This window comes from Xenopus laevis, chromosome 2L (genome assembly GCF_017654675.1).
Source record: "Xenopus laevis strain J_2021 chromosome 2L, Xenopus_laevis_v10.1, whole genome shotgun sequence".
Lineage (NCBI taxonomy): Eukaryota > Metazoa > Chordata > Amphibia > Anura > Pipidae > Xenopus > Xenopus laevis.
In genome coordinates, this window is record NC_054373.1 from 82,379,529 (window position 1) to 82,404,725 (window position 25,197).

Here is a 25,197-nt window from a genome sequence, read left to right on the forward strand (position 1 = left end):
TGGTATGCTTTGGATCATGAGTTGTTCCACGCCTTCTCCATACTTTTTTCTTGCCATCATTCTGGTAGAGGTTGATCTTGGTTTCATCTGTCCGAAGAACTTTTTTCCAGAATTGTGCTGGCTTTTTTGGATTTTTTTTAGCAAAGTCCAATCTAGCCTTTCTATTCTTGATGCTTATGAATGGTTGGCACCTTGCAACCTCTGTATTTACTTTCATGCAGTCTTCTCTTTATGTTAGACTTGGATATCAATACACCTACCTCCTGAGTGTTGTTCACTTGTTTGGCTGTTGTGAAGCAGTTTCTCTTCACTATGGAAATAATTCTGTGATCATCCACCACGGTTGTCTTCCTTGGATGTCCTTTTTGTGTTGCTGAGTTCACCAGTGCTTTCTTACTTTCTCCAGATGTACCAAAATGTAGATTTTGCCACTCCTAATATTGTAGCAATTTCTCGGATGGGTTTTTTCTGTTTTTGCAGCTTAAGGATGGCTTCTTTCAACTATATGGAGAGCTCCTTTGACCGCATGTTGTCTGTTCACAGCAAAATCTTCCACATACAAGCACCCCCCCTCAAATCAACTCCAGGACTTTTATCTGCTTCATTGATAGACATAAACGAATTTCCCACACCTGCCCATGAAATAGCCTTTGAGTCAATTGTCCAATTACTTTTGAGCCCCTGAAATGAAGTTATTGTTTAAAAAAAAAAAAAAAATTAAATAAATAAAAGCCTTTAGTTCCTCACATTTTTATGCAATCTTTTTGTTCAACCCGCTGAATTAAAGCTGAAAGTCTGCAGTTCAACTGCATCTGAGTTGTTTCATTTAAAATTCATTGTGGAAATGTACAAAACCAAAATTAGAAAAAAAACATTATCTGTCCGAATATATATGGACCTAACTGTACAGTACTGCTGTGCCAAAGTTGCTGGGCACCTTTCAATTTTATGGTAAAATTCTCACCAAGAAATGATCATAGTAGATTTCCATAATAATGAAGATACATCCAACAATTCATATAAATAAAGACACTGTACTCTTAAAATTATCTGCATAAGCATGTAAGCGGAAACAGATGCCCCACCCCACAAAACAAAAACTACTTACCACTCTTGAAGTTCAGGAGAGGGAATGAGACCAGCAGTTCCATTTTTAGCATTTTCCAGTTTGCCCTGCCACCAGTTGTGGTCATCCTTACTAATGATTTGGATAATGTCTCCAACTCTAAATCTGATGCCAGCTTCTTTACATGGAATAAGGTCATCTTTCGCTGGATCATATTCAAATTGTGCTCTTACATATATCTAGGAAGCAATACACATAATGCAATATCGGAGATCATTAGCGAGGCCAAAAGGCAATAGAAAGCACTGTTTCATATCTGATTTGTAACCACCTTAAACAGTTGTAACAATGATGTAAATATTAGTACTCTTCATGCTAATAAAAGAAGTGAGCTAAAGCTTGCATGAACGAAGGGGGGGGGGAAGACTTTTTATTTTTTAAATAGGGTTTTTTGGTCTGCCACCTAAAAATCTATACACAGGACAAACTCAATTAATATCCTACAGTATTGCCATGGCTTGTGGAAAATATTATTTGCAGCATCTGCCTATAGGAGATGCCTAAGACTAAGATGTTCATACAGTCAATTGAAGTTAAAACAGCAAACTACATACCTCCCAACATTTGAGAATAAGAAAGAGGGACAAAAAGTTCTTCCGCACATAGTGTGTGTTTTGGCCATGCCCATTTTATGGCCACACTCCCTAAATACCATGTCCATTTTACAAAATTTGTCAGTGGAAAGTTAGAACACATTTCTAGGGGTTTCTAATGTAGATGAATTGCCCTTAAAGTCTCAGTTCCCCCAAGAGACCTGCTCATCTTAAATAGTAACACTTGTATCTTTGCTTATATTAAATTGTTACAAATGTATTTAAGTGCGGGTGCTAAGTCTCTTGGCTCTCTGCGAAAATGCATCTTATTTAATTAAGTTTTAGGAACTTTGTATCTTTTTATGGCATCAATGCTGGAGATCAAAGGGAAACTCGGGACATTTCAGTAACAATTCGGGACTGTGGGCTGAGCTGTTAAAGTCAGCACAGTCCCCCCCCAAAACGGGACAGTTGGGAGGTATGAAACTTATATATTAAGCAGCCAAAAAGATTTTGAGAAGTTTGGTGTGTAATGTGGAATTCACTTAAGAGCAACTATGGTGTACAAATGGCAGAAGAAACAGATAAACACGCTATGCATCCAACTTCCTCAAGCTTGATTAAAATGTGGCCTAATACTTCATACCCTTTTTTCTGCTAATAAATGCAACATGCACTTAAATATGGACCCTTACCGCTATCCTGTAAAAGAGCAAACGCTCTAAAATTATGCTCCATAAGGGTATATAGAGGAGCCAGGGAAAAAGCTCATGATAATTATTTACAAATGACAAGGTTATGAAGAAATCGTATTCACCTGCCGTCCTTTTGACTGGGTTATTGATGGAATGTCCTGCAGAACAAAGTCAACCCAAAAAAAACAAAAACATTTTTATTTTACAGGGTACCCAAAGTTTGATTTCGTTATAAAGCATATTCACTTATTATTCTAGTGTAGTAAAGTCGGATAACCCAGTAAAATATTTTTTTTAAAGTATTACAAAAAGAAAAAAAACAAGCTAAAGATAGCTGAAGCTCAAGAAAGCAGAAAATTGTAAGCAACTAGCAAAGGGTCATTATTTAAAAAAGAAAAAAAACGCATCTTCAACACAAAGGCACTGTGATTTTAAAATTGCATGGATGATAAAGAGAAAAAAACTCCTTATGTGACACACAATTCTCATTTAAATTAATAAAATTATTAGGTGATAAAACGGCAACTTCGAATCCCCTTTGGAGTGGGATGCTACAATATGAATAATTGTCCTGATACGTAGAATTTTCAAAGCAAAATTCATTCTCTACATTAAGCTTTTCAAGTGGCTATTGAAGCACAAGTACGAATTTCATTCAAAGTGTTAAATGCTTTTAATGCCCAGAAATATCTTTGGCTCCCAAGAGGTTCAAGGAATGCTGAACATGATAAAAATGTGGCACTATATTCAAAGTCATTTCTCTATCTGTGCATACACTCTGCTTTAAAAAAGAACCATGCAAATTTTAGGTTGAGAGGGAATAAATGTGGTTTGAAAAAAAGATGAAATTGTGCTAAAAGAGCTGCATCTGCAGAAATACCTTTTAGTATAGAGTATAACAAGCAATTTGTGTTAAAGATGGTCCAGAAAGGACTGCAGAGTATATACAGCAACCCATTCTGTGTATATAATATATAATTTTTTAAATTATCTATGACCCATTAGCAGTAAAGGGAGGGTTAAAAAAACAGGCCAGGCTCAATTTAGGCAGAATTTGTGCAAATAACACAATAGCAGAGGGCACACCAATTCATTAACTCAGATAGCGGACACTAAATTCTGGTTTTAAACATCAGTTCCTGTATCAGTTAAAGGGCAAGCATACATTTTTATACAGTAAATCTTACAACCTCATTTTGTGCCAGAGATCCACCTACAGTATTGATATATCAAATGCTAGCTTGTGAATTGTGTTGAAGCCCCAGTAATTGCAAAGTTCTTTAGATACATCTGTATGCCAGTTGCTTAAACATTAAAAAAAAAAATTGTTGAACAAAATACATACAGCATCTTAAAAAAAATTACTTGAGAGGGAGAAAGATTCTCATAATGTTAAAAATTTAAATATTTGTGCATAATAACTATTGTGAATATGTATGTGTGTGTAATTGCTGGTCTTACCGAAACAGAATTGCTAATGCTGCTATGACCATTAGCTGGGGACTGTCTGGATGTAGAGGGGGAATCTCTCTGAAATAAGACATAAAGGTTTGTTAAAACATCAATATGGCAAAAAAAGGTAGATAATGACTAATTCAATAAGAAGTAGTGTGACTAAACATTTTTTTTTTGCCTTCTTACATCACCTGCATAGATTCTCAAGTATTTCTGGAGAAGAATCATGGAACTGTAGTTCAGTTAATGACCATCTGGAGGAGCTCATGAACTTTATGAGCATTTGCCACTCAATAAGTTTAAAAAAAACAAACAAACAGATATATATATATATATATATATATATATAAGTATTCCAACAGGGTCGCACTCGTGTTCAGTAAAACGTAGCATTTATTTCAAACGCAATAAAAGCATATATAGTTTACAGCCAACTTACAACCACAATAGGCAACAAAGTGGTTAATGCAGATGTACGTTTACCTCTTATGAAAGAGACCTTTTTGGGACCAAAGAGACAGGGCATGTTTAGATGCAAAGGCTGTGCCCAATGTAAATATGTACTGGTGGGTTCTGAGTTTAATGATACAAAAAATAAGAAAAAATATAAGATACGTGGATTTCATACCTGTGATACTAATTTTGTGGTCTATATGTTGGTTTGCCCGTGTGGGTTGATCTATGTTGGTGAAACCACTCAGAAAGTTAGAGACAGGTTTTCCCAGCATAGATCAACCATCAATGTTAAAAACAGGTCTTTACCTGTATCAAGACACTGCATAGATATGGGACACAAATCCGACGATCTAAAGTTTAGGGTAATTCAGCACATCCCTCCACCCAAAAGAGGGGGCGATCGGAGTTTGATTTTAAAAAAACCCGAAGTCCAGTGGATTGATAGGCTGAAAACATTAACCCCTAAAGGACTAAATAGAGATTTTGACTTGCACTTATTTTTGTGAGCGTTTTCCCATGTGAGTTGTAATTGTTGATATATATGTTATAATATACTTCGATACATCTGCCATTATAATTATACTATTGTAACTGATCTGATGTTGCTATGTAATAATCTTCATGGTTACCAAGAGGCAGTAGATGTATCCGCTTCCATGTACGCGCGTTATCTCATGATACGCGTGTCCATGGCAACCGACTACGTCACATCCGTCTTTATGCGATAACACGATTCAAGAAATGGACGCTTCTGTTTGTTGCACCCTGTGGCAGAGCCGTGCTTGAGAAAGGGAACGAGATGTTCCCGAAACGTCGCTATGTATCAACTCTGAACAGAATTCTGAACAGATAAGTTGGCTGTAAACTATATATGCTTTTATTGCGTTTGAAATAAATGCTACGTTTTACTGAACACGAGTGCGACCCTGTTGGAATACTTATACATAAGTTTGGCGGACTGACTCACCACTTATTGGGTAGACGCACCATCTGAAGATAACTATATCACTAATACTGTGCATAACACGTGTTGGACATATATATATATATATATATATATATATATATATATATATATATATATATATATATATATATATATATATATATATATATATATATATATATATATATACATATATATATACATATACAATAGCAGACACAACTGTTTATCCGTCTCTAAATATTAACTCTCTCTAGTAATTTAATACATTCTTGTAAAATCACTTTATGGTTGCTGACTGCCTGTAGTGTACTTATATATGCCAGTGGATAATACGGAGGTTCAGTAATTAGAAGTGCAATGATAGCAATAAGGCTGTTTATACATCAACTCATCACCATTTGTCCATCCTCTATTTTCTGTGCCCGTCAGCAAATAAACAAAGGGTCACTATCTTGTTTGTGTATACACATACAGTATTTAAAAATGAAAGTGTTATAAAGTAATGAAAATATCATGTACTGTTACCCTGCATTGGAAAACTGACTACTATAGTTCATTTAAACAAGCTGCTGTGTAGCAATGACAGAAAAAGGCTATTTGGCACAGGTTAAATTGTGGACAACAGATAACACTATTATGTTCTACTGATGTCATATCAAAGTCAAAGTAAACTTTATTGTCATCTCAGCAGTATACGAATATACAGTGAGACGAGACCGGATATTGATATGAGATATTCTAGATTTTGCTGAACTCAAGCTTAAATTTGCAAGTCTCATACTACATACAGAACAGAAATAATTCAAAGAAGATACAAATATGAATTTAGTAAACTTCATTTGGATAAGAAGCCCACAGACTGCAACCACTGACCCTCTCATAACATTAAATGCCGTGAGAGACTGCAGTGCAGCCAGGTGAATATGTTTGCTGAAGAACTTGCTAGGAATTGCTGAGATGCCTATTGCCAGACCTGGACACCAAATAAATGCTCATACTTCAATATTTTAAAATGAAGTCTATTGTAAGTTGTCTTTTTTGCCTACCTATGTACATAATTATTTATATATAATATGCTCATCACAGCATTATGTAGTTGAGGCTTATCAGACTATTTGAAAATAAATCAAGACACAAAAGTGGAGTACCAAAAGGATACAATTATATAAAACATGTTTATGAAAACATTTTACAACTCTAGCACTCAAAAACTTGGTTTGCAGAATATGCCAGTCTATCGTGTTAGGGGAAAAAAATACTCTGGACAGGTTAGTGGGACCAACACACTGTTCCGATATCTTTGTTGTCAAATTGGTGTGCATGAACTACTAGCATAGGCAGAAATAACTTCCCAAAAAGCAAAGAACAGTCAGCCATCAGCAGGTGGTTGGCACCAATGAAAGGAAGGTTATTTACATCATCATATTACCTCACAGGATGAAGACTGAGTGCGGTAACTTGGCACAATCTTGAAAGTGATACTGCCCCGCATTTCTCTCTAAAGGAAAAGCATAAGCAAAATGTATTTCACTCTAAACGTTTCAAAGTGTATACAGGTTAGGGACATAATCAGTAAATTAAGTTGGAAAACCTTTACCAAGCTTACACATGGGTCACAAAAATTTGGAGAGCACAAATGATTTGCGCCATAATGTCTATGTAAATAAATCAATTAAAATGAAAATGATAAATCTACTATTGCTTTTATTGTATTTTAACATTAGCTGAGGTAGCATCATAATTTATAAAATAGTAATGCTTTTAAAATAGTTTAACCCTTTTGTTTCTTTTATCTTGCTATGATGTGTTTTAGATGTGTGGGTCTCTTTTGGCAGACCTGCAATGTCCCTGGCCAGCTTATCCTGCTAGAATCCTCCAAGCTTGCCCCCCACCCAGGCACACCTTTACAGTCAATTTCATGGAGTTGACCAAGACCGTCACATGCAGAAGTTAATTTTCGCTAGACTCGAAGAGACATCACTAAAACTAAAAGGACAGATCATTTTACATTTAAATATCTTTGTTTGTAAGCCACCGACTCGTTATATCGTGACCTGATATCCATTAAAGACAGAACGATTCAGTTCAAACTAATACATCAACTATACAGTACTCCAGTGAAATTAATGAGAATGGGTCTTCGTCCTGATGCAAATTGCCCTAAATGCCACGCTTCGGACGCCTCTTTCTTGCATCTTCTATGGGATTGTCCCCCGATTCAACAATACTGGATGGAGGTGATTGACTATATGGTGGGCAATCTAGAGTTCCCAAATGTACGTAATCCGGAGGTGTGCTTATTGAGTCTTATAGATGACCTCCTCCCGCTGAATAAATCTAGATCTCTGGCCAGGACTTTACTCTTTTATGCCAAAAAAGTCATTGTGATGACATGGATGGGTGACAAGCATCCCAACCTGGAACGTTGGATCAACCTGGTTAATGCTGTGCTCCCCTCGATCAGAATAACATATGAATCTCGAGGCTCCCCTGCGAAATTCCAGAAGGTGTGGGCCCCCTGGCTTGATATTCATTTAGTTGAGGATTAGCGCTGCTTCTGTGATTACTCTCATTTGTACTACGGTTGGCCCGTCTATAATCTGTTCGTAGCAAGTTGAGCATATGTTTATAGTGCAGCAGCATCTCTATATGTACTATGATAAACACTGTGCATTCTCTTTCCTTCTATCTTTCCCCCTTTCTTCCTTTCTTTCCTTTCTTGTTTATTGCAAAATGAAAATAAAAACCTTTTAAAAAAAAAAAATATCTTTGTTTGTAGCGAGGTCCCTAAAAGCCTAATCCTACTCACTGGAGAGAAAGATATTCTCTAAGGCAGAAGTTCTCAAACTAATGATGTACCCTAACAGGGCCCATATCATTCGATGGGGGCCCAGCCTTTTTATTCCCTCTTGCAGGTATTCTTGGACACGGACTCTCAGGTCAGTAAAATGCAATTAAACGCTCATATCTTGCTCTAGATACCTTGGACTACAAAATTGGGCTTAAGTGCTAAATCAGAAAGACACTGCTCTAAGCTGTAAAATATATAGGAATAACAGTGTATAAGAGAATAATTATTTGTTTGTTTTCTATTACTTTTAAAATCTGTAATTATCTGCACACAAATTAAATAAAGTCGAGTATTTCAGTATAAAAATACATTGGTTCCCAATGTAAGCACCCAAATTCCTCTTGAGTATTTAAACACACAAATGCACTTACACCACAGCAGAATAAAAGGTTTATGAACATAGCTGCAGGAATTTAGCCAACTAACCAGCATCTTTTGAAGTTGTTCCACAGTCTGGTTTGCTACACTGATTCCATTTATTTCTCGAATTTCATCGCCGACATGAAGAGTCCCTACATCATAAAATAATAAAATTAATCAGTTCATTGTGCCCTGAGAAGTTTCCAACTAATTCATGAGAAGGATCACGCTAACTTTTCTGCTTGCATAGCAGCATGTGGTACTTCAGTTACAGCATGAAATGATTTGTTAATTTTACCATTTTTTAATTAATAGTTCTGGAATATGCCATTGATAGTCCACAGCACACCAGGTATAGTCATAGCCTATAATAAAAGGAGAATCTCTGAAATGTTTCTGTAAATGCAGGGAAGTCATCTTGGCTTCTGTTATGATGGGACACATTACAAACTAAATGAGAAGTTGGTAACTTCAAAGACATATAATGCAGATAAAACCAAGCTTATTGGTACATTCAGCTTAACACAATCTATCATATAACATTTAGAAAATAAAATAAGATCTGCGTATTAGGGGGATTAATACATAGGTTATTTTACAATGTAAAACCAAAAGCAACAAAGAACTATTGTTGCATGTGTTTTTTACTTAAAAATCTAAATGATTTAAGAAAGGATGTGTTTTCTGGTTTAATTTCTTTCTATGTTTTCTTTTCTGTTTATATTATTCTTCATTTTTTATGATAAAAAGACAGTAGACTATACAGTAATTGGTAGTTACTTGTATCTGTGCAATCATCCTTTTTAAATACTTAATACCATTCAAGTAGCTACATCACAAAAAGCGCTGCAGTTACACTCATTCTAAAAGAACCAGTTAAAGTGGACCTGTCACCCAGGCACAAAAAGCTGTATAATAAAAGTCCTTTTCAAATTAAACATGAAATCCAATTTCAATTTTTAATTAAAGCATTCATAGTTGTTGTAAGCTCATTTAAAAATCCCAGCTGTCAATCAAATATGCCTTAGGCATAGAGGCGGGGCAGACAATTACTTTCACTTTCCATTTAGCACTTCCTAGATGTCACTGCTCTCCACACATTACCCAGTTCTCTTCACCATTTAATTGTGCAGCCAGGGCATGAGCATGGACATCAGGTCCCCCATTTTGTTGCACAAACAAGATTCTGAGATTATGCAAGACTTGTCTTAATAGCAGTGTCCACAAAATGGCTCCTGCCTGCTGGATATAATTATGAATTCCCAGACTGGATGAAACAAGATTCAAATAATTTATATAGTGTAATTAAAGTTTATTTTGCTTGAACAATGTGATAAAATAGGATTTTGAATAATTTTTTTGGGTGACGGGTCCCCTTTAAACCTCTTCCTATTTTGAAGAATTTCCATAGGGGATAGAGGAAAGGATTTTCTATAAGATTTGAAAACCATACTGGGTGGCCATACGAGGGCAGATTAAAACTGCCAATATCAGTCCTTTAGTCCGGTTCGGCATCTTATCTGCCTGGGTAGGGGGCGTTCCGACAAGTCTCCCTGATTAATATCTGACCAAAAATCAGCCAGATATCGATCGTCAGGTATGATTTTTTGTCGATCGAGGACTGCATCGACTAGCTGATACAGTCCCCGTACACCCATTTCCTTTGCTGTAATCCGATCGTTTGGACATAGAGCCAAATTATCGGATTAACCCACTATCGCCCTGCCTTTCGGTGGGCCTATTGGGTTAAGATCTGCTTGTTTGATGACCTTGCCAAACGATCGGATCTTATTGTGTATGGCCACCTTAAGAGGTTGAATGTGCCCTCCTGATCCTTTACCCTGCAGCTGATAACAGATCTACTGCATAATATAGCAAGATCCATAATTCATTCTTTACAGGAATTAAGACACTACAAACATGGTAACACTGAGTTGGCTATTGTTACTGAGGCTTCTAAAACATTTACAACACAAAAGACAAAAAATATGCGTGTGCTGTAAAATATCTTTAATCTCTATATGGCCCAATGCTAACCACACATGGATTAGATCGAAGTCTCTAATAAAGGTGGAAATCTTTGCATAACTCACCATAAAAATTATTAAAAATGTAGTTATCAAAGACCTTAGTTTGCCAGAATGTTCCTAAAGGCCATGACAAAAACGGATACAAGTGTGAAAAACAGTATTTCATTGTTACCTTGCCTGTGAATCATTCCACCATGCATAATTCTTGCAACAATACAGTGATTTAGCTCATTCATCTTTAGCGTTATCCCCTGTAGGAAGAAAATATTTATACTGTTTAGGTGCCAGCAGCCAAGGTAAGATTTACATGTCTTATGAGTTTTTGAGTTACTGTACTTTCTCCACAAAAGGCATCTAAAGTTAACAGCAGATATGACTATACATGAGTAAATACTTTTACACAGGGCCTACACAAGACTACAGACTTTTGTGAGATGTTTCAATGCACTGTCACATGAAACCTTGCCTTATGAGGAGTATTGTCAGAATCGCTTGATAGTGATGAGTGAATGAGGTTGCATGATAAGCAGCAAGCATCTACTGACCAGCTCTGACTGACCTCTATGACCTCCTGTTATCACAGGTTACAACATATACAGTCCAACTTGGTATAGCATGGCATTTTTATAAAATACTAACATAATAGAGGTTACAGTAATGTCAATCCCAACAATTATTGCAGTGGAGGTAACACTACTACTGTTTAGGGAAAACTTTTTTTCTTTGAGTGAGAATTTTTTTCAGCCAGGGTCCCCAAACCTTGAAATTTGTCCTTTGTCCTAGAGCCAGCTCTAGGTGACTCATATTGCACATTGCATTAACCCATTTAAAAGCAAGGACAGAGTGACTACATTAATAGAGGGACTGGGTGCTTTTTAGATGAGCAAGACAACAGCAGCTTTTTGGTTCTGGATTAGAGTCTTACTGTATGAACTGTGCTAATTTGTACCCAGTCATGCAGCCTGTGAAATGATTGCTGAAGAGATCCACTGATCTTTGATCAGAACAGATAATCAAGGCATTCCAGGCTTGGTTTGAAGAGTTTTAAGAAAAGCACCACCAATGACTGCTAGACGGAAACCACTCAAGAGGACGATAGGTTCACAAGCAAGTAATATGCTTCTATTTTTAAGCAATTACAATTTAACACTTGGGGATTCCAGAGAGCCCACTGGGTTTATTTGGCCATGGACTTTATTTCAGATTTTCCTCCCTTTAATATGAGAATTTTTATAGTTGCCCAATTTACTTTCCTTTTCAAATTGTCCTGTACATTCAGCACATATTTGATCTTCATGATTTACCCATGGTTCTCTTCTTGATATATTTTGTAAAACTGGCTGGAAAATTATGAACGGACGCCTCTGACTATTCAGCTCTAACACGTCTGTTTTGAAACAATCTTTCCTGTGACCAAAGATCGTAATTGTAACATCTATGGTCTCCTTTAGCTGAGGTTGCTGTGTGTCATTTACGATTCTTTAGCAAACAAAAGCTCTCCAAATTATTAAAGGGTCACCTTTAAATTAACTTTTAGTATGATATAGTGAGTGATATTCTTAGACAATTTGCAATTGGTTTTTATTTTTTTTAAATTATTTTTGGTTGTTAAAATAGTTCACTTTTTATTCAGCAGTTCCCTAGGCTGCAATTTCAGCAATCTAGTTTGCTAGGGTCCAAATTAGCCTACCAACCATGCATGAATTTGAATGAGAGTCTTGAATATGAATAGGGGAAGGCCTGAATAGAAAAATGACTAATAAAAAGTAGCAATAACAATAACTGTGTAGCCTTACAGAACATTTGTTTCTTAGATGGGGTAAGTGACCACATTTGAAAGCTGGAAAGAGCGAGAACAAGACAAGTAATGCATAGACTACAATAAAGAAAAAATGAAGACCACTTGAAAATTTGCTTAGAATTAAGCCATTCTATAACATACTTAAAGTTAACTTAAAGGTGAACCACTTTAACATTTTTTTATTTTGTAGGTGGTAACATATGGCTCACTAAAAGAAAATTCTCGTTACATGCCATCTACTTATCTAGAGCCCACATATAGAAAGAAAACCAAATTGTCAAGGTTAAAATACAAAACCAACATGATTCAGAGTTTATTTTATCAAAACCCAACTATGAATAAAGTGCAAATAAATCTATGAGGTGTCAAACAGACAAATTACAGACACTCTATTGTAATAAAGTCTTGTTGTAGTAGTAAGACTGCAAGAGATGTTCTGCAGTAACACTTGTAGGGTTTAAATTAAAAGATCACTCCCAGGTTTATCAACATAATGTGCATGCCCATCATTTCACCCAGGTGTTTATTACACATTTTCCACTAATCCTGGCACAATTTGGGTTGTTTGGCTTCTACGGGAAAGGGGGTGGGTTACATGAAAGTTTTTAAAATGGCAACAATCAAGTTCAAAAAGTTTCTGCACATGTAAACTACTATACGGTTTGACTTCTGGTTCCTGATCCTGGACTGCCTTTTCCTCGTCTACACATGCCTCCTCCACTTCTGACTTTGGCCTTTTCTAACATGACTCGTTTAAGTTTCCTCCAATCTAGCTCCTACCAGGGACATGCTGTTACAGAAAGTTCTAAGAAACACCTACGTCCATAACCGAATCATGTAATCCATATAGAACCAGAGGTCTCAATCGAAAAGATAAAAAAGGGTTATATAGATTGTATAGAAATCATGTGTAAAACACAAAGAGCTACTGTTCTACTTTTTGGGAAAGTGAGCTTGGTCAGGAAATTCCGCAAGTTAGAAAAAAAAAAAAGCCAATGATAGGTGGTCCAGTTTCACTTATATTAAAAAATATTTTGCCTAATAAAAGAAAACATAATGCTAAACAACTTTGCAGTATACATTCATTACACGTTTTCTATATGTATTACTATAGAAATCTGTGTTTGTCTGTCCCTTACTATCCAGCTGATTAACAGACCTGTCTTTGCTTGGGAACTAAGACTTTTGCAACATTGTTTAAAAAGTAACAAACAGGAGTTAAGCAAATGCTTGCCCTTTAAGTCTTTGTATTAGTCTGCATTTGTGTAGAAATTGGAAGTAAAAAGTAAAAACTACAGATAAGATTTCTTTTTAAAATAAAAAGTATGTAATATTTTTGTTACACTTACAAGCTGGGAGGTTAAAATTCTTAATAATTATGCTAACGCTGTATAATCCTACTTACCATTGGTTCATCTGTATTCTTCTGAAACTGAACTAAACGGACCCGTGTTACATTCTCCATATCCATGTCACCATTTGCACTTTCTGGAGAATCACCGTTTAGGTAGGGAGAAGTTGGAGGCGGTGTAACTCTTAGTGCTTCATCGCTGTAAACTTCATGGGCTACCACATCATGTGTTTGAAGAAGGGCCTTAAGACAAGTAAAAACTCAAGTTGATGCTTTTTAAAAACAACCATTTCTAATCATATTATAACTGCACTAGTAACATAACGCACTGCAACAAGCCCTAAGTGCTCATTTTTGAAGACACAGAAACCGCATACAGAAGGTTTATACAACACTGTTTCAATATCTTCTTGGTTTCTAGGAAGGCACGTTTGAATATAAAACAATTATGAGCAACAACATCCCGTGTTGCTGTCACTGAACATCAGATATTGAACCATCCAGACAAGTTATAACCCAAGACCCTGCTTGAAGAGTACTTGCTGATGGGTTTGTGATTGTGCCAGATAAACATTTCCAGCTCCTTATTTTGTAAATAATAAAAAATGAGGACAGATATTATCTTGTTAGTCTGCACATGAGTGTGACCCAATTCTTTGAAGACATCTAAACGGATGCTTATAAATGCACATATACATAAGAAATCTGCTTAAAACTACACTGTATTTTATAATCAGGAAACCAGCCAATGATATTTCACAAATTCTTACTTTAATGGTGCTAATATCACACTGACACTATTCATGCATTGTGAGACTAGTAATATATACATTTATTTAATTAGTTATGATTAGTCTGGAACTGCTGAATCTAACAGCGAGAGCCGGATTTACTCATTGATTGCCCCCCTAGGCCCGCCGCTGTTCTTCACCACCACCCTCGCCATGACACTCTCAAATGAGCAAACAAATCTCCTGCAATTACCCAGTGCTTCAGAACCAATGTGGATGCAGCTGGGTGGTATGATGCCCCTAAAATCCTGCTGCCCTAGGCTCTGGCCTTTGTGGCTTTCCCACAAAACCAGGCCTGGTAACAGCAAGCACATGCAATGTATCCATATAAAAGCCTAATAGATAGAAATAGGTCACCTCCATGCATTAAGAGGAAAATGATAAGAATACACTGCAGTTTTTTTGGTATAGATAAAGTTATGTTAGTGAGTTGTCTGAACCTAAATATTTCAGTTTAGGTACCAGCAATAACAGAGTTATTTGCCTATGCAGGGGGCTTTATCCAATCAAAAACCTACCTGGCTACACTTTACAAATATTTGAAGACTTCTTTAAGGCCATATATAAACATTGTACAGGTATGGGACCTGTTATCCAGAAGGCTCAGGACCTGGTGTTTTCCGGATAACGGATTTTTCCATAATTTGGGTCTTTATACCTTAAGTCTACTAGACAATCACTAAAACATTAAACAAATCCAATAGGCTGGTTTTGCTTCCAATAAGGATTAATTATATCTTAGTTTGGATCAAGTACAAGGTACCGTTTTATTAAAAAGGTAATCATTTTTTAAAATTTGGATAAATGGAGTCTATGGGAGACGCCTTTCCGTAATTTGGGTCTTCACACCTTAAGTATACTAGGCAATCATGTAAACATTAAATAAACCCAATAGGCTGGTTTTGCTTCCAATAAGGATTAATTATATCTTAGTTTGGATCACTTACAAGCTGCTGTTTTATTATTACAGAGAAAAAGGAAATTATTATTTAAAATTTTGATTATTTGGATAAAATGGAGTCTATGGGAGATGGCCTTACGGAAGTAGGAGCTTTCTGGATAATGGGTTTCCAGATAACAGATCCCATACCTGTATTGTAACTTTTTTAAATAGCCATGATAATGTTAAAGAAAACTACAAAGCAGTTCCCAAAAATGAATAAATAAAATAATGTGCGATGTCCAATACATATCCAGATATTCCTAGTGATAAACACACTGTATGTACAAATAAGCTAACATTAAATACAGCATATCTGTTTAATTATATTGAGAGGAAAGAAGAAAGAAGGCATTTTCTATAGGTTAATGAGAATATAGGTTACAACTTTATTCACGCTATAACAAGTAATAGCAGGTACTAGGAAACTCAGCATGTAGAACTAGACAAAGTGCTATCTGGGAAAGATTCTAGGCTTGTTGTAACAGCAAGTACATGATCTGTACATGGCAATGCACACCACTCACTTGTTTATAGACTTGGGGAGATATCCACAGAAAAAAAATGCAATCCTTTGCTAAAGTGCAATATAAGCTGCTTGCAGGAAGTCCTGATGCAGAATATGCGCATATATATTATGTATATATGTGAGAGGGCACAGGTGAGCAGGGTGCTGTGCACATGGCTGAGATCCTTGGGTGAGCATGGTGTGTGTATGGGAGAGACGCATGGTTGGGTGTGTGTGTGTGCACGTGTGGAAATGCCCAGCTTTAAGTAAAAACAAGCACATTTAAATAAAACCCTAAATGAATTGAACGCAACCATATAACTGCCCTTTAAAACATGGGTTCTAAACTGGCATTTTAATTTCACGCTGCATATCCTTTGACACTATATATAATATCTATATAAAAACTTCCAACACAGCAAGCAATGCTTTGCAAAGAATATCATCCCCTTTCCCAATAGCACTGTATATTGCAGATGTCAATTCTCTCAGGCTAAGTGACCGAGATGCTGTTTAAAACAACATTCCCACTAGATCTTGCACAGCATCCACCCCTTTCCATTAACCAATTGAGGGAGTAATGCAAACATGACCTAGATTCCCTCAGCAATGGAGATGGGATGGCACATCTAAGACACAGACAGAGGTACACAAATGCTAGCGCTGTATTTATTCAGCCTTTAAGAATGGGGACGCAGATAATTATATAGGAGTGAGGTTTGCATGTAACCTAACTGATCATCCTGTATTTAAAGGAGTCATGGTGTACCACTCTTAACAATATCCAGATTAATAATCTCTGAGTTAGTGGTGTACCACATCGCAGCAAATGCAGTCCCTTGCTTACTAACTGCTGTCTCTGTTTTGCACTGATGTGTTATTAATGAACAACTGAGCCAGCATTCCTTGAATTATTGCCACATGAATCCAGGATGACATAAACCTTAACAGGCGTGGAAGCTTACCATGAAATGAGGTTGTGTTAAGATTCGCTTTAGCTCCTTTGCATCATTATTTTCAGTATAGCATGATATTTCTTCCAACACCTAAAGTCAAAGGGTTAAATGTCAATTAAAGTTGTAACCACACATGTTTAATTAAAATGAAGTTAGAGCTCTTCAGTAGGCCGGGAATTTGGGAATTAGGGAATTAACAAAATGTAAAGGCACGACCCAAAGTGAAGGTTTGATAACAGAATCCCTTAAATTAGGAACATTTGCTCTCTCGCTCTATATATATGTATATAAAAATATAAGACACACACTGTATACATGCACACATACATACAGAATGCTTTTGAAATATTTGTTCACTTTGTTAATATTGGTATATAACCAATGTATAGTGGACACATTTGCAGTACAATTGTTAGTAGTAAATTTGTTCGTAGTATTCAAACAACAACAGCAAGACATTGTAAAACTATTTTTCCCTCAAGCAATCAAAGTTTTAAATTCACTGCTGTGAATAAAGTAACTAACTTATTGTATGTTAGTTGCACAAATATGCACGTGTCAGTTTGCTAATTATATACATAGATCATGTCACTTTGAGATAGCTGTGACTAGCGCCCTGACATAAGGGAATAGTTAAGAGTATAAATAGGGTTTTAAACTATTAAAATTGTATATTTTAGTAAATTAAATTGCACTGCTGCATTTAGATGATTGATTTGATATATGTTTATATTGTGTTCTTCCTTTATTTGTAAGCTTAAATTCTTGTGTTGCATTGTGTAGGACATAGGTGAAATGTCATTTCAATACTCTGTAACAGGTGTATAGCTGTACTGACAATTAAGTTTCTTGAATCTAAAGCTGGGAACCAACGAATTAGGTGAATGTGCTATTTTGTGACAGCAGTGGAATAAAAAAAAAAATTATGTAAAATTAGGTCTCCAGCACATACTTCTTTGCGTACCCAATGTTCCTATATAGATATTAAAAGGCCCATACATTTTTTACACTAGACAAAACAATTGCTGTGTGTTAAAGGAGAATTCAACCCTAACGTTAAAAAACCCCTACCCTACATAGACCCTCGAGCCTACATAGACCCTCGAAGTGTTAGCCCGGACAAATGCCCCTAACATTTTGCTTACCCCTCGGTGCAGATTTACGCATCGGAATTCACGAGCGCCATCTTCAGCCGCTTTGGTAATCTTTGGAATGAGACCAGCGATTCGTCAATTTTCGGAAGTTTCAGCACATGCACAGTTGTCGCGAAGCAGAAAATTGCTCCAATTGCGCATGCGCCGGTCTCATTCAGAAGATTTCCGAAGAGAAGAAGATGGCGCCCGTGAACTCCAATGCCTGAATCTGCACCGAGGGGTAAGTAAAACGTTAGGGGCATTTGCCCGGGGTAACACTTAGGCTGGGGTAGGAGGGAGGGAGTCTATGTAGGGTAGGGGGGTAGGGTTTTTTTAACCTTAGGGTTGAAATCTCATTTAAAGGGGGTGGTTCACCTATGAGATAACTGTTAGTATGATGTAGAGCAGGGGTCCCCATCCTTTTTCACCCCGTGAGCCACACTCAGATGAAAAACTTGTCCGTGAGCAAACCAATAAGTGAAGAGTACCGCAAACATAATTTTTATTAATATTAAGCATATACTCTAAATTATGATATATAATATCAATCATGTGAAATCTGGCACTGTGTGTTTTCTGCAAGTTTTTGAATATCTGGGGTGTAGTTTGTGACAGCCAGCCTCATGCATTCTCCCAGACGATCATCATTTAAATGTGTTCTATATTTAGATTTTAAAATTTTCATAGCTGAAAATCCAGATTCACAAAAGGTAGGTTGACCCAAAACAGGAATTCAGTCTTTGTGAGGTTCCTTTTAGGATGGGAAACTTGAAGATTTCTATTAAAGTCCAGAAGTCATTTTGCAGTGATCTGGATGGGCAATATGAGGGATTGGCTGCTGCTGGCTCAGGTACATGGGGCTATATGGTGTCTGCCAGCACAGGCACACAGATGTTTGGTGCAATATGATGGATTTTTGGCCCCTGCTGGCACAAGTACATATTTAGGAGCAATACGATGGATTTTTGCTTGCTGCTGGCACAGGCAGGGGCGCCATCAGTGGGGGGGACAAGTGTCCCGGGACCGGGCATCAAGGGGGGCCCGGCAGTGCTGCAGTTTTGAAAGAGCGGGGGCCCCCCTTGCCAGCGCTGAAGATCTGCGGCCAGCCTGAACAGCCGAAAATGCGGAAGTGGCGAAAAGCCGAACAGCGGAAGAACCAAAGCGGCGGAAATAGCTGAAGCCGAAGTCCCGAAGCGGTGAAAAGACCCGAAGTCACGAAAATATCCGAAGCCCCGAAGCGGCAAAAAGACCCGAAGTCACGAAAACAGCCGAAATTTAAGTCCTGAAGCGGCGAAAGGACCCGAAGTCACAAAAGGAGGCGAAGTTCAAGTCCTGAAGCCATGAGTTCAATTCTACTGAACACCAATTTGTGTTTTTTTTTTTAATCTCTTGGCCACCAATGTATTATTTTAATATTCTATAGGCCCCTGCCATCAATGTTTTTCTAAAAAATATTTTTTTGGGTGCCCCAATTTTTTTTAAACTTATAAGGGGTGCCCTGGCACCAATCTTTTTTTAAAAAATATTTTTTTTGGGGCCCCAATTTTTTTTAACTTGTAAGGAGGGCCCTGGCGCCAGTGCTTTTTTTAAAAAAAAACTTTTATGGGGGGCCCTGGCGCCAATGTTTTTTTTTTAAACTTATAAGAGGGCCCTGACCATAAATAGCTTTTTATAACTTGTGTGTTGTGTGGGGGGTTACTTTTTTAGCGCTGATGTCTGTGTGGTCTTTTAACTGTGACAGCTGTGAATATTTATAGAATGATTCCAACAAACCTGAATCACAATTTGATTAAATCATTTTAGAAAACGTATGAACTGAAAAAAAACCTTAAATAAAAAATATAAATTACCTCTTTGGCTCGCTGTACAGCATCACTTGGAGGATTCCTGATTTGTGGTGATGACTTTGTATTAATTTTGTCATAAAGCTGAAATCAAAAATAAGGAAACCATTTCAAACATAAGCAAACATTCTTGTTTAATACAATAAACGTTAATAACTTATTGATGTTCTCTATTGTCACAATTTGAAAATGGCCTAAAAGCGTTTTCAAAGAAGCAACAAACTGAGGCTATTTTTTTCTGGTAAATGAGGAAGTTGGAACAAATGATTACACTTCAAAATAAGTATTGTTAATAGCATGGGATCTCTTATCCAGAATGCATTGGTCCTGAGATTTTCCATTCCATTTTCTGTGAGTACATATTTGCAGTAAATGTCTTGAAGCCACGAATTTAAAGGGTTGGTAACACCAGGAAATCAAATGGACGATTTCTAGAAAAATATCACGATACTATTTAAAAGCACCAGTCAGTTTTTGTTGCCAGGAAATTATGGTTCAGGTTATGAATACGGGTGGGGTTGAACATAAAAAAAGCTGATAAATACAAAGTATATGGACTATACGCTACAAAGACATTTTTTACTGTAGTAAATTTTACATCCATAAAATTGGTTCTTAAATTCCACTAGCATAAATCTTAACTGCAGGGTACAATAAGAGCACTTTTTAGTAATGACAAAGGCCAGACTTTTGCTACTGTCATCCAAGTAGCATGCACAGATAAAGTAAACATTTAGTTTGTGGTTAGGAAAGAAAATCATATACAGAATTTCTCACATTTAATTGCAAATGGTCTGCCTTTTCAAGGAAAATGGTCTGAGGGTCAGCCCCCGAGGCTATTAACAGTAGATCCTGTTAAGAATTAAACTGTATAAATTTACTTGGCCGGAATGTTCTGTGCACATCATAGGCCAGTAGCCAGTGTCCTAACCTCCTTCCTCTCCTGTACATAAGCAACAGCCATAGACTAGGTCCTCAAATAGGGCGCTATGCTGCTGTCTTCTTTCCGGTCCTCAGGATCTTTGTTTTGCACTTTCAAAAGTCGGGCTTTTCACATTCCAATTTTGTTCTACTGCACATGGGCACAGGGAAGGGTAGCCACAAAGGATCCCTGAGACAGGAGTGAAGATAGCAGTGCAGAATAGTACCCCAGCGTCTCTCTCTGCTGACACCAGACACTGGAAAAGGTATTTAGGCAGGATGGAGGAGGGGAAAATTAGGGGAGTGAACTGGGTTGAGTATACTAATGTGTGTGCATAAAGAAGTGCTAACATCAGGACAGGCAAATGATCTACATCAGTTTGTCCACAGGATGTCCTAAAATGTATTTTGTACAATCAAATAAGCAAAAGGATTGGAGATCCAACACCAACACTATAACTCTCCTCTTTATTCATGCGGTTCCCAGAAAAATAAAGCTAGTTCCTTGAATTCACTTTTGACAAAAGCAATCTGCATGCATAATACAGCTCTTGATGATAATACTGCAGAGGCATACGAAATGTGGTCTATCTTGACATGATTCTGAATGTGCAAATACCAGAGGGAAGTGCTATAAATCAATGCAATGCAAGTACTGATATTAAAGTCACTAAGAAAAAGAAAGACATATTTTACACTCGTTAAATAGGAGTTGCAGAGATAATTATCAGAACTTTGTGGATTTTTATTTTTTTATAAGTTATCCAGTACTTTCTTTTTATAAACAACATGCAAGCAAATTTAGAAAAGATTATGCATTCCTTTGCATACTAAAAATGTCTAGAACTTAGTGCACCAGCCTAGAGGTTCAACAACCCTATATAACAGTAATATTCTAGGCCTTTAAAGGGTTGTTCACCTTCGATTTGTTTACTTTTTTCAGTTCAGTTGGTTTCAGACAGTTCACCAGAAATAAAGACTTTTTCCATTTTCTTTTCAAAACTTTTTTATTGGTTAGCAATACAATATTCACATGACATTTTTTCCTTTACTTTCAGATAATAAATGTTCTCCTACACAGAGGAGAGTGCAAGCATCTCGTTCAGACACATCACAAGATAAAACAAAAGTTTTCATCATTGTTGCTGTACATATTCATATTTTTGATGCATGTGTGGCAAAGTCAAATTGCATGCCAATAAAAGCATAACTAAAACTTTATAAAACTTGACCGTCTACTCTCATGTTATCAATTAACTTTATATCTGATATTTTCCTATTGTAATTTATTAAATTGTCCAGATTTCTCAGCTTTAGGTTTCAGCTCTATCAAACGTTATTATTTAATTTATCTTAATTAATTAATCTTAATTAATACACAAGCCCAATATACATTCTCAATATACTGCCATTATTACAAACTAATGTACGTTATCCAAGGTGTCCAGATTTTGGTGTAGATATCATATTTATTCGCATTTATGCACAACAATTTTTTGTTAACCATTATCCAGTTCATTTGGAGACGAAACATAGCTATAGGAATTGAACGTTTCTTTCAGGAGGCTGCAATAGTTTCGCTGCTATGAAAATGAACTATCAATTTTCGAGTATATTTGTTTGATATAGGGATTGCTGCATTCAGCAGTGCTTGCATGGGATCTTTTCGAAGATTAATCCCAGTGATTGAATCAATTAATGTAAATATCCTAGACCAAAATCAGAAAGCCTCTTTACATTTCCACCAAATGACATTGATCCTTCCATACCACAATTCCTAAAGCATAGTGAGCTAGAATTAGGGTAATATTTATGTAATTTAGCAGGAACCATGTACCATCCAAATGTTACTTTGTATTGAGTTTCTTGTGCCAAAATATTGACTGGCTGTATTTTCCCAGATCTGCTGCCAAGATGTCTCATCTATTGTTCTATTCAATTCCTTTTCCCACTGTTTAGTATAGTTTGGGAGAGTAGAAGTCGATGAGTTTAAAATTTGTTTATAAAGTATGGTTATAATTCCTCTATTACAGGGAAATTTAATACACATTTGTTCCCTGGCGGATGAAGGGATACTGTCATGGGAAAAAACATTTTCTTTTGAGAAATGGATTTCAGTGCAGAATTCTGCTGGAGCAGCATTATTAACTGATTCATTTTGAAATTTTTTTTTTTTCCCATGAAAGTATCCCTTTAAAGGAAAACTATACCCCCAAAATAAATACTTAAGCAACAGATAGTTTATATCAAATTGAATGACATGTTAAAGAATCTTACCAAACTGGAATATATATTTACATAAATATTTCCCTTTTACATCTCTTGCCTTGAACCACCATTTCGTGACTCTATCTGTGCTGCCTCAGAGATCACATGACCAGAAATACTACAACACTAACTGTAACAGGAAGAAGTGAGGAAGCAAAAGGCAGAACTCTGTCTGTTAATTGGCTCATGTGACCTTACATGTGGTTTGTATGTGTGCACAGTGAATCTTACGATCTCAGGGGGCGGCCCTTATTTTTTAAAATGGCAATTTTCTATTTATGATTACCCAATGGCACATACTACTAATAAAGTATATTATTATGATAATGGTTCATTTACATGTAGCAGGGTTTTACACATGAGCTGTTTTACTCAGATTCTTTTAATAGAGACCTACATTGTTTGGGGGGTATAGTTTTCCTTTAAGACATTATTGCAGTCTTTAAACACTTTATTAATAAAGTGTTGGATTTGAAGATATCTAAAGCCTTCTATCTGTGGAGGATCACATCGGGCAGTTAGAGTAGACCATTTTATAATACCTTGTAAACCCAAAAATTGACTTTCATATAGCATGTTATGCATTTGCCACCACTGCCAATCTCTTTCTTGTAACCCTGGTTTAAAAATGGGGTTACCAACTACAGGCATACAGTAGCTGGACAGTGAGGTGACTTCAAAGCTGTTTTTTGTATAACCTGATCCCAGGTAGCTAATGCCATTTTTAATACAGGGGTAGAAGTGATAGGTCTGGATTGATTGGTTTTAACCGTTCAATTTCAATTTGAGCCCATAGCGGGAGAGTGGGTCTATAAAAATTAATTATTGGTGTAATTTGTGCGGCCTGGTAATAAACAAGTTAGAGACACTTAGCCCTCCTTTATTTTTAGCCATTATGAGAGTTTTTTGTGATAATCTTGATTTTTTCCCAGACCAAATACATTTTTTTAAGTCTAGACTGCATTTTAGTTATGCTACATTTTGGGACCTCTATTGGCAAAACTCGATCTATAACCACGATATATGCAATTTTGACCAAGCTGTCAACATTTTTTCAATTTCTACCCTGAGTGGGGCATAATTGGCTTGTTATAATCCTTCGAGGTTGGGAGTTATTTTAACCCCAAAGTAATTCAAATATTTATCTTTCCATTGCAAGTCGAAGTTAAGTTGAATTAATTTTCTATGCATCTGGCTTATACCCAAAGACAAGGCTTCAGACTTTGTCGAATTTATCTTTAAACCCAAGACTGTTCCAAAAGTATCAAGAATATTAAATATATGGGGTAGGGATGTAAGTGGGTTAGTCATTGTCAATAACATATCATCTGCAAACAACATTTGCTTATGTACTTGTTGTCCTATTGGTATCCCAGTTATATTCGGATCCTGTCTACCCAACATTGCTAGGGGTTCAATTGCTAGTATAAATAAGAGCAGGGATAGGGAACATCCTTGCCTCGTTCCTCTATGTAACGTAATGTTTTTGGAAGCAAAAGGACCCCATTTTAAAAAAGCTTGTGGAGTGTTATATAGAGCCTGAATAAGTAGAATGAACTTGTCTCCAAAATTCCATTTCTTTAACACATAGTATAAATAGTCCCAGGTGACTGTGTCAAATGCTTTTTGAATATCTAAGGATAGTATTAAAACTGGGGTCTTGGGGGAGTTAAGGGTATATATTAATTGTATTAACCACCCTATATTCTCTCCACTTTCTCTATTAGGAACAAACCCTACTTGATCTGGGTGTATTAAAATTGCTAAAAAATAATTTAATCGGGTAGCTAATATTTTCCCTAACATCATTGTTCAATATGGAGATAAGGCAGTAGTTGCCACAATCTAACGGGTCTTTATTAGGTTTGGGCACTAATGTAATTTGCACTAATATAGATTCTGGGTGCATTTTATTTCCCTGCAATAACTTGTTAAACATTGCGGTAAGATAAAGTGACAAAAGTGGGGCAAATTTTTTATTATACAATATTGAATAACCGTTTTGTTCTGGGGTAAGAGTAGGTAATTGGATATGAGCAAATAAGTTATCTGCTTGAATTTCATAAAATTTAGTAGGGGCTTGATAGATCTTAGAATAAAATTCCATAAACTCCTGCAATATTTTGTCTGGATTGCCTGTAGTTTTAGTCCGGATTTTATGTAAAGGTGTATTTGGGAGCATTACAGAGTGCAGTGTACGAGCTAAAGGAGTATCTGGTTTATTACCTT

General features: G+C 36.5%; 1 protein-coding gene across 3 annotated transcripts in view; it reads right to left on the minus strand.

Annotated features, from left to right (window-relative positions):
• Positions 1-25,197, minus strand: part of cask.L (calcium/calmodulin-dependent serine protein kinase (MAGUK family) L homeolog) — a 192,956-nt gene that overhangs the window by 30,784 nt on the left and 136,975 nt on the right. For all 3 annotated transcript variants that reach the window (XM_018246646.2, XM_041582101.1, XM_018246645.2), the window contains 9 exons: positions 19,786-19,863; positions 16,812-16,892; positions 13,662-13,850; positions 10,628-10,706; positions 8,492-8,577; positions 6,644-6,712; positions 3,816-3,884; positions 2,477-2,512; positions 1,109-1,305 (listed from right to left, as the gene is read on the minus strand). In XM_018246646.2, the coding sequence (XP_018102135.1) occupies positions 1,109-1,305; positions 2,477-2,512; positions 3,816-3,884; positions 6,644-6,712; positions 8,492-8,577; positions 10,628-10,706; positions 13,662-13,850; positions 16,812-16,892; positions 19,786-19,863 (884 nt within the window). The remainder of the gene's footprint in view (positions 1-1,108; positions 1,306-2,476; positions 2,513-3,815; positions 3,885-6,643; positions 6,713-8,491; positions 8,578-10,627; positions 10,707-13,661; positions 13,851-16,811; positions 16,893-19,785; positions 19,864-25,197) is intronic.